The sequence below is a fragment of the Penicillium manginii genome (genome assembly GCF_028828005.1).
Source record: "Penicillium manginii strain IBT 31320 chromosome Unknown utg000005l:1.0-5665137.0:1.0-5668048.0, whole genome shotgun sequence".
Lineage (NCBI taxonomy): Eukaryota > Fungi > Ascomycota > Eurotiomycetes > Eurotiales > Aspergillaceae > Penicillium > Penicillium manginii.
The window spans coordinates 4,281,263-4,291,858 of record NW_026643106.1 but is presented as its reverse complement, the minus strand read 5'-3'; the positions used below and the strand labels follow the sequence as shown (position 1 = coordinate 4,291,858).

The window sequence follows — 10,596 nt, the reverse complement described above, 5'->3', positions numbered from 1 at the left end:
TACAGAGTATGCATCTTCCAAATTGAGCAACTGTACCCCACTGTACACAGAGAAGATAAATTACTATTCAGAATACACTGGTTTATCAATCGGGGATGCAAAAGGGTATTTATCTCCGAAGGCATCACTAAGTACGGAGTACATAGTGTCGCTTCGAGCATCAAAATCAAGACCGATCTGCATAATACCCACTAGAATGCGATCAACCATGCCTCTTGGCAATCAACTTGAGCCACGGGTTCAATTTCCGAACTCTGCATCCGACGCGGACATCGGGGCAATCTAATGAATCTCCTATTCCTCATTTCCCGAGGTTTTTTTTTTTTACAGAATACTGTACGTAGCTAGTCACTCCTAATAAGGCGGAACATACCGAGGCGTACAGTGGGGCCTCGTACTGATCATCACATTTACTGCCTCCTCCATTTCCCAAAACTTCGCCAAGGGACCCAAATTCCCCACTTTGCATCATGTCTTTTTTCGAATCTGGATTCACTTACGAGTGCGTATCGTGGCAAGCTCGTACGCTGAGCGAGGTCGGCTGGCGCTGCCCACGGAGCTTTTCGGGAAAGCGTAGCAGCTGGGCCAAGAACACGCTGTGTCAGACATTATAAGTGTCCCTTATTGCTTGATGCTCAGGAAAGTTGAAACTTAATTAACATTTCCCCTCACCTCTCTCCAAAATGGCCAACCCTCAGCAATTGGCGCCGATCAAGATCCGGCTGCCGCATCCCTACCTCACCACCTACCACCTGGTACCCTCCAGCAAGCTCAAGGATGGCAACCGCTTGTTCCAGCTGCACAAGGCCTCCGGCGGCGAAGCTCAGCCCTTCCCCCATGAGCTCGAGAACAGCCAGCTCTACTTCAGCGCCCCGCAGCCCGTGAACCCAGAGACCGCAGTACCAACCTCCAACAACACAGCATGGGCACGCGCCCAGCGCAGCCCGGCAAGCATTGCAACCTGGGAAACCTCCTCCGCACCCACAGTCGGCCAGATCTGGCTATTCCTCTACTCCATCTTCACAGTTCAAGAGCAAATTGAAACATTCCGCCTCCAGCTCCAAGGTCCCGAGGCCGAGTCTCTAGCCCACGCCCTGCGCCTGTCAATGGTAGCAATCGACCACCCGCGCCCCGTGAGCAGCGCAACAGCCTACGAGCCCATCCCGAACGAGCTCCTCATCATGCGCAGCTCGTTCTGGCAAGGCTGCGCCTCGCCATTAGGCGCACAGCCAATCTGGCTCCCGAGCTGGAACCCCGCGGCCGCCGTGCCCAGCCTGGACTACACCATGACTTCGACCGAGACAGTGCACCGCCGCCACCCGCGCCGTCACCCCAAGCCTACTCCCGGCCACGTCGTTTATAGTCGCTACATCCCATTCCTGGACGAGCACTTCTCCCTCATTGCGCTCGACTACCAGAACCCGGAGCACCTGAATCTATTCCACACCTGGCAAAACGACCCGCGCGTCGCGGCCGGCTGGAAAGAAACCGGCACCCTCGACGAACACCGCGACTATCTGCGCCGCCAGCACGAGGATCCGCACACGCTGACCGTGCTGGGCCGCTTCAACGATACTTTCTTCTCGTACTACGAGATCTTCTGGAGTAAGGAGGACAATGTTGGCGCGCACTATGCGTCCGGCGACTTTGATCGCGGCCGGCATACGCTCGTTGGAAATGATGCGTTCCGTGGCCCGCATCGCGTTATGGCTTGGTGGCCTAGTATGATTCACTACTGCTTTTTGGACGATCATCGGACGGAGAATGTTATTGGTGAACCTATGTCTACGAATGATAAGGTTCTTACTTATGATTATACGTTTGGCTTGCATCAGGATCAGGTTATTGATTTGCCGCATAAGAGGGCTAGTCTGGTTAAGTGTACACGGGAGCGGTTTTTCCAGCTTTGTCCGTTTAACCAGGTGAGTCCGCATATTGCGGGGACTGGATTGGGGTTTAAGCCGAGGCTGTGAATGTGTGATGATTCGATTTGATTGGGATTTCGGTTTGGATTATAAAATTTTCTTGAGGGATTGTCTTTACCAAGACTCGTGCATAGCACATAGTATTACTACTTGTTTGTTTTCGGTTCCAGTTGAATAACTACGCCTGATTGTATATAGCAGATGTGGAGTCATGCTTCTTTGCACTGAATGAAATAGCAATGAATTGCTTGATTGGAATGAAGTGAAAGGAATCTATCAATTAAATCTAATGAGGGGTTATATGCAATGCAAGAAGTCTAGAGGTATATAAGAAAAAAGGAAAATGCAAGAAATGAAAGAATGCAGGACTGGCCATGTGGATAGACAGCCCTTTTCAACCCTCGAATGTCTGGCTGAGCACGTTACTCCGATAATTCTCAGACCGCGCAAACAGCTCCTCATGCGTGCCCGAATCAACACAAACACCAGCCTCGATCATATAGATCTTATCAGCCTTGCGAATAGTATTAAGACGGTGCGCAATCGCCAACACACTGATCCCCCGCGACGCAACCTCCAGTCCCTCTTGCAGAAGTTTCTCAGACTCCGCATCCAGCGCACTGGTCGGTTCGTCCAGGATAAGCAGTCGTGGTTTGCGAACCAGGGCTCTCGCAATCGCCAACCGTTGCTTCTGTCCACCAGACAACTTGCTACCATTGGCACCGCACTCAGTCTCATATCCGTCCGGCAAACTCATAATCGTGTCATGGATATTGGCCAATTTGCACGCTTGGACGATCTCTTCTTCTGAGACTTCGGTGCCGGGTCGGGCGCCGAGGGACATGTTGAATCGCACACTGCCCTCGAATAGGGTCCCTTCTTGCGGGACGAGGGCGATTTCGTCACGGAAGGTGATGTCGCTTCGTTGCGTGATGTCCGTTCCGTCGACGAGGATGGCGCCTGAGCTGGGGAGGTACATTCTTTCCACGAGCGAGATGATGGTTGACTTTCCTGCGCCGGAGGGACCGACGAGGGCGCAGAATTGGCCTGGTTTGACGTGAACGTTTAGGCCGCGGAGGACCGGGGCGTGCGCGCGGGCGGGATATGAGAATTTCACGTCGCGGAGTTCGACGTCGACGCCTCCCTGCGCATTTGGCGAGAAGGACTTCGTTTCGCCGGTTGACTCGATGTCCTTCTCGGATGATGAGGGTGTGGTGGATGGTTCGGGCAGGGCTTTGACCTTAGACGCCAGGCCTGATTGACCGAGCTCTAGAATTTCTAGGACTCTGGCCACGGCGGCGCGGGCGTTGGATACCTCGGGTGCGAGGGCAAACATTTGACTCCAGAGTTGGGCGCTGACCAGGAGAGCGAACATGACGATGATGAATTGGGTTTCGCTGTAGGTGCCGTTGAAGATCTGCTTTGATCCCCACCAGAAAGCGAGAGCGTAGGACAGGTTACCGATGAAGAAGGCCAGGCCGAGCCATAAATTTGCCCATAGACTGATCTGGGTTGTTTCACGACGTGGTCCAGATAGTGTGCGGCGGAAGACGGCCAATGTCTCGTTCTCGAGGGACAAGGCGGCGACTGTTTTGATCGAATTGATTGCCTCAACGCTGATGCTGACGGATTTGTTGAATGCGTTCTCGTGCTTCTCTTCGAATTTGGCTAGGACATTCAGTTCCATCAATCCAACTCCTAGAAGTAGAGGTACAACGGCAATACAGACGAGAGCCATCTTCCACGCAATGCAGAGAGTCATGACGATGGCAATGACGAGGTTGATACAGATGGAGAAGATAGTGCCAATCACAGATCCGCTAAGACCAGCAATCAAACTACCATCATTTGTAATGTATCCAAGTAATCCAGTTGGTGTGCGAGACTCCGATTGATGCCATTGCAAGTCCTGCTCGAAAAGAGAGCGGAAGAGCAGAATGCGGATGTTATAGATGGACTTCTCCGATACCCAACCGAATCCAACCCAGCTAACAATATTGGCAAAGAACTCAACGATGGCCAAGATGAAGAACATCAACCCGAAGAATTCACCACGCGAGCGGATATACTCGGGTGATTTACAAGGTGTCAGACTGCCAACGGTATTACCGAAGATCACAGCTTCGATTGAGAAGGCCGCACCAACGATACTGGCACCTAGGAGAGCCAGCAGGGCGATGAGAACGTAGGGACGCATGATGGGATAAACACCCTTCATCAAGTGCCAGACAGATTTCTTCCGGGGCTTTGCGGACTCATCGCCTGAAGATGTAGGCGGGGAGGAGTCATCAGCTTTCTCAGTTGCATCGATGGAGATTTGCTCCTTGCCCTTGCTCAACGACTTGATTGATTCCGCATCGTCGCCAGATTGCTCTGTTTCCGTAATATCGCCTGACTGGGCATCAACTGACTTGTCCGAAGGTTGTGTGTTGAGATTCTGTAGGCCGACAAGGCCCGCATAAGCCCCTTGCTTCTCCATGAGTTCGCCGTGGTTACCTTTCTCAACGACAACACCATCGCGCATGACAATGATCTTGTGAGCTTTCTGGATAGTCGAGAGTCTATGCGCAATAGAGATCATAGTCCGGCCCTCGGAGCAGCGTTCTACAGCCGCGAGAATCTCCTTCTCACTCTTCGAATCAAGGGAAGCGGTGGCCTCGTCCAAAATCAAGATCTTGGGGTCTTTAACAAGTGCACGAGCAACAGCAATACGCTGCTTCTGACCACCACTCAGCAAGGTACCGTTCGATCCGACGATCGTTCCCAGGCCCTCCGATAAGTTCCCAATGAATCGCGCAGCATCGGCGAGGGTTGCAGCGTGCTGGATCATGCCGATAATCTCCACCACGTCTGCTCCATAGCCTTGAGCCGCCTCAGTGGCATCTTGTCCGCCTCGAATAGCAGCAGCCACTTCAGCGAGCGAAGCACCCATCAGAGCGTTACTAAGGTGTTCGTGCTTTGCAGAGTTAACGAGACCGTGTGCGATGTTTTCCAGGATGGAACGGTCGAGCAGGGTTGCCTCCTGTTGGACCATGCCGATACAGCTACGTAGCTGGCGCGTGTTCAGACCTCGGATTTCCTGGCCATCCAGCAGGAGTGAGCCTTCCAACGGGTCATATAGTCGGAGCATCAAGCTGGCGATGGTAGATTTACCACTACCAGACAGACCGATGATGGCAGTCTGCTTGCCGGCAGGACATTCCAGAGAAACATTGCGAAGTACCTGTCGTTCAGGGCGAGAGGGGTATGTGAAAGACACATTGCGCAGCTCAAAATGACCAGGGGTGGCAGAAGGAACATCAAGACCTTCGGTAGAGGTACCATCAATAAGAGACTTGTGATCCATATCCCGCTTCAACTTGCTGAAAGCCGCAGATGCAGCGCCAAAGATCTGCAAGAACGGAGCCACCTGGCTGAGAATCAGGGTAGCGTCCACGAGCAAGAAAATCACAGTGAAGATGGATCCAACAGAGGCACCGCCGCCGCCATTGGAGCTCGAATTAGCGACAGAGTTGGCGATAGTGCGACTTCCTTGCCAGAAAGCCAGGGCGTTGGCGGAGTAAGCGATGAAGTACATCAATCCAGCCTGGATACCGGTTGCAAGGGCCTTCTTCATGCCTTCGTCTCTGGCAGTGCGCAGATGGGTGGTAAATTTCGCCTCGAGTCTTTCGTTCGCATTGAATGCGTGCACAACTGCTACATTCGACAGGCCCTCCGATGCGATGGAGGAAGAGGCTGCGAAGCAATCGGATACTCGGCTGGAATATTTTTCGATGAACCAACCGCCTCCGATGGACATGAGGAAGTAGGCGGGCAGTAGCGAAACCAAAATCCCCGCCAGCTTCGTGTCTTTGATAAATGCGACCACATAGGCCGTGACGAAGAAAGAAACACTGGAGATGCAGATGCCAACCTTCTCCGAGGTACCGGAGCGAATGGTTTGGATATCACTGTTCAATCGGGAAGACACCTCGCCGGATGGGAGGTTATCAAAGAATGAGGGCTCCTGGCGCAAGAGATTCTGGAAATAAAGTTCGCGCAATCGTTGAGCGAGTCGGGCACCGCCCATCGACCAGCAGACGAGATGGATATACATGAAGCCAAACTGGGCGATGGCGAGGTACAAGACATAGAGGATTTTACTATTGACCTCGGCCTGGTAAGAGGCTTGAGTTGCGGCATTGAGAGTTTCAGTTGCGGCGCAACTCTCCGAGTTGAAATTGTCGATAAGTTGACCGAATATAATACCCAGAAGCGGAAAGGGGATACCAGACGCAATGGCGCACACGACTCCACCGACGAGCAGTAGGAGGTCAAAATTCGATGGGTTTGTCCGGAAGTAAATCGAGAAGTAAGTGAAGAAGTCCTTCAGCTATAGCAGGGATTAGCTTGACTCTCTTGTCTCATGCGCGCGCGCCATGGAGTCAGATCAGCGACAGCATACCTTGTCAACCACACGTGGGCTCTCCTTTGCGGGAATCTCCGCGGGAGTCTCCGCTGGTGTAGTCGCATCGGCCATGGTGAGCGAGAGGTTCCTTGCACAGCAATGGCGCTGTACTCAGGAGGGCAGGGTGCGACCTTGAGAGAAGTCAACGAGCTCGATTACCGAGCTTTTGCGTTTCTTCAGTTCTCCGTTTGGGGTTGGCGCAATCTAAGTTTCAAGTCTCCTCGCCAGCTTTCAAATTCAGCAAAAGGAGATAGACACAGTGGGCCGATACCGGATCGACATTGACCACAAGCTGTCGAGCTGAAGAAAGGAAAAATCTGATAAGATCAAACGACGAAGTGATACCCGGAAGTCCGCGCAATTCAGAGCAAGAACCAGGACCAAAAAGAAATTGCTAGCTGGACTTGGCTGGTGGAGCAGCGCTGTGGATTCAGTCGATGCCCACATGTTGCCGTCCATAGAGGGATGGATACACGAGGTGGAGGGCATTTACAGACAGTATTGGGGTTGTTTACGAGGCCCAGACACGGAATTTCCCGCCATCTACCCGTCCGGGTAATCTAAAAGACAACCTTTTGTATAAGCTTGGTTTTGTAAGTATAAGCTTGGTTTCATGAATCCTGTAACGATCCACTTGGTTGCGTACAAAGCTCCACTTTGGGCTCGTGGTGCAAAGTTAGAGCATGACGAAGATGGTCATAGCGACCTTGGCATTTTCTGCATGGCATCGCCGAGAGAATGTTCCAAGGACATGCTACTGCGGCCTGGTGGAACCTCCACTATTGCGGGTATGTATGCCGTCTTGGCCGACTCTACGGAGTATCAAAATCGAAATTCTACGAAAGGGGTTGATTAAGCAGATTTTTTGGTGGGGAAAATAACCAAGACCAAAGCGGAATTTTTTTTATCAGATTAATCAGATACCAGTAATCAGATAAATTATGCTTTACGTCTTCCGTGGATACGAGTTTTCGATACGCCCCGCTGTAATTGGGGCGCAGCCACTGTTCGTAATACAATCCACCTGAAGACGAGGCGGAATACAAAGTACAGAGTACGGAGTACAGGTACGATGTAATAATAATCAGATGAAAGACAGCATCAGATAATATTCAGGACCTCGGCACTATTGTATTACCATTCAAAATTATTCAAAGCATCCCATCAATACCCGCTAGCTCCCGATTTACCAAGGCGGGTCAAAAGGGCGTACAAGGCACGTTCGAGCTGTCTTATTTGGATATTACCACAGCTCTCACAATTGCTAAGCTCGACTCGACACCCAAGGACTTCGATTCGGCGCACAGCTCGACAACTTGAATATTTGCCATGGGTTCATCAACTTCCTTCAAGCGGTTACCGCCACCGCAATCCTATGCCTACGTTTCATTCCCAGCACCACATGTCATGCTGGTCGTGTTTAATCGGCCAAAGGCACTCAATGCCATGACCAGTGCTGCCCAATATGACCTCGAAACACTTTTCACTTGGTACGACAGTGAGCCATCACTACGCTGCGCTATCATCACCGGCGCCGGACGCGCATTTTGCGCCGGAATGGATCTGAAGGAATGGAACGAGGTCAGCATTCGGCGCGCAAAGGGCGAGCACAGCAACGGGGCACCAATGCCACGATCTGGATTCGGCGCTCTTTCACGACGACACGGAAAGAAGCCCATTATCGCTGCGGTGAACGGTATAGCTTTCGGAGGTGGGATGGAGATCGTCTCCAACCTGGACCTTGTTGTTGCTGCCAAGAGCGCGCTCTTTGGCTTACCCGAGGCGAAGCGAGGTGTGGTCGCTATGGCCGGCTCGCTGCCCAGACTTGCTCGCACTATTGGTCGCCCTAGGGCGACGGAACTTGCCCTTACAGGAAGGAGTATCACTGCTGCCGAGGCCAGGGAATGGGGGTTAATTAATGCGGTGACGGAGGATGGTGCGGCGGATGGCGAAATTCTGGACAGGCCGGTCGTTAAGGAAGCCTTGAAATACGCTGCTAGTATTTGCGACAATAGCCCCGACAGTGTAATTATCAGCCGTGCTGGGATTGTGGCTGGTTGGGAGGACGGAAGCGCGGAAAACGCCAGTCGTCTTTTGAGTGAAAATTGGGAGGCTGCTTTGAATGACGGCGAGAATATACGAGAGGGTTTGTTGGCTTTTGCTGAGAAGCGCGAGCCTCGCTGGGTTGACAGCAAATTGTAATCTTGGAATCATTACAAAGACCATGTATATACTAGTATAACTTTGCATTCATTGAGCTTCTAAGATGTTTGTGTGGGTACTAGTAGAAATTATACCACGATCGCATAGTATACCTACTTTGTTTAAAGGTTGTAGGTAAGTTCAGTTACCATCCAATTGCCGCGCAGTTCATTTAAATTGATGCCTGCGTTTTGGATCATGCCATGCCATGCCATGCCATGCAATGCAACGTCAGATTTAGTCTAGATTACTCGCTTCGTCCGCACGATCTTAGCATTTCCACAGGGCTGCATTGCTAGACAAATAGAAAGCGAGACGGACGTTAACGCGGGCAGCGCGGAAATTAACACAATGCAGCATGGCTAAATTAATATTTCCCGCAAAGGCCATTCCATACCGTACAAACTTCGTCAGACTCGAAGTTCCTAGTGCTCAGCGCCAAGAGATGAAGGATGGAGCTTGGTTACGCTTGGTATTGTATAAGCTTGTACTCGCTAAGGCTGTATGAAGGTGGTATTACAAAAACAAGATTTTATTACAGACGGTAAGATGTTGTTATAGATTTACAAAACACCGTCCCGCATTACGCGCCACAACCACCGCGACGCACGAACGGGGAAATGATTATCAGATCCCTCGTGCAACCCACCATCCGCAGAATAATCGGGCGGTTTTCGGTTAGCGAGGCCCAAATGACCCGAGCTGGCAGGTTCCTGCATTCGACTCGCACTTAGCGGTGGACACTGCTTCTGAAACATGGATAGTGCCGTCTACGCGGTCAAGACAGAAGGAGGAAAGATTTTCTCTGTCGATTCGGTTCGCCTAGCAGGACATATTATAGGCTTACCGCGCAGGAGTGCGAGCAAGAGCACGCCCTACGAACAAAATAGGAGGATACCCACACCCCACTGGCACTGGGCATCTTATCACATCATCATGACTTATGCGACTGGCCACGACCCATTTTGCTTGCCATAATAGTCACTGAATCCGAAATCAACATCCACCACATATACAACACTGCCCAATGTTTCAAGAGCTGTCGACCCGGTTAGGCCGGTCACCGCGGCAATTGCGCGAATGGATGACGTTCATCCCCTGAAAAGAAGCAATGTAGCGTTGTCTTGGCTAATGTAGCTGTTGTTTGGCCCCCATCTCCGACGCGGGGGCAAATCTGTCGGAGAAGACCGTTTCACTTACTCGATAGGTGCTAGTATGCTGATCTAACTGAGAGCTGTGACGCTCACAAAAGCCTTGTTCTATAGATAGTTTGCCCCTATATCGATCGAGAAATCAGTAGCTCGAAGCCTATTGCAACCACTGGGCTGTTTGCATGATGCAGTATTGCTTGTGGCGACGCACAGCGTGGACAATGATCATAGTGGTCTGCAACCATGGGCAAGCCAAATCACACTTCGAAATTATCTGATCGTCTCCACCTCTGAAGATCAAGGGAGAAACAACTGGAACGTCTTGGCAGTGCGGTGGGCGATGGAGAAGGGTGTCAATCAATTGCTCACTGGCCAAATGAGAGAGCCGCCTGGGGCTCCAAACTCACCCAAGGATGCTCGACACCCTTGCTACGGTTGCACTGCCGGCCAGTTTGATTGGCATGTCTCGCATTTGCCCCCAAATTGGACCCGCGTGTAGAGCGGCTCACAAACCTTGAGACCCTGCGGCCCCTCCCCACCCAACACATGCAAACCAGGGTGGGATCAGATTAGATGGTTGGCTGTGAGTAGGGTACTCGCGATCCTTTACCAGGGTGTTGACCTTGTTTGAGTGGTCGGAAATGCAGGATTCCACGACAGGGTTCGATTGATGTGCATGAGAACTGCAGGGGTTTATACATATTGGGGCCAATAACGGAAAGTCTGGCGTGAATCTCCGAGATCAGTTGATCTCAATGAGCTTATTAACGTGGCCGCCTGCTCGTTTCTCGGCACGCTGATCAGAAGTCTTAAACTTTTCATCCTTCTTTTTTCCTCCAACTGCAGCTTCTGGCGTCAATTTTCAAGCGTT

At 51.5% G+C, this 10,596-nt stretch overlaps 3 protein-coding genes across 3 annotated transcripts; 2 read left to right on the top strand and 1 right to left on the bottom strand.

Annotated features, from left to right (window-relative positions):
• Nucleotides 1-683: 683 nt before the first annotated feature.
• N7533_007931 (GNAT family N-acetyltransferase) lies at nucleotides 684-1,973 on the top strand (the record flags this gene model as incomplete). The annotated part of the gene is made up of 1 exon (XM_057104581.1): nucleotides 684-1,973. The coding sequence occupies one exon, from the start codon at nucleotides 684-686 to the stop codon at nucleotides 1,971-1,973; it is 1,290 nt and encodes a 429-aa protein (XP_056959538.1).
• Nucleotides 1,974-2,319: 346 nt separating this feature from the next.
• On the bottom strand, nucleotides 2,320-6,444 carry N7533_007930 (ABC transporter ATP-binding protein; the record flags this gene model as incomplete). Its single annotated transcript, XM_057104580.1, has 2 exons — nucleotides 2,320-6,297; nucleotides 6,370-6,444. The coding sequence occupies 2 exons, from the start codon at nucleotides 6,442-6,444 to the stop codon at nucleotides 2,320-2,322; spliced, it is 4,053 nt and encodes a 1,350-aa protein (XP_056959537.1).
• A 1,257-nt stretch (nucleotides 6,445-7,701) lies between these two features.
• On the top strand, nucleotides 7,702-8,574 carry N7533_007929 (enoyl-CoA hydratase/isomerase family protein; the record flags this gene model as incomplete). The annotated part of the gene is made up of 1 exon (XM_057104579.1): nucleotides 7,702-8,574. The coding sequence occupies one exon, from the start codon at nucleotides 7,702-7,704 to the stop codon at nucleotides 8,572-8,574; it is 873 nt and encodes a 290-aa protein (XP_056959536.1).
• Nucleotides 8,575-10,596: the final 2,022 nt, after the last annotated feature.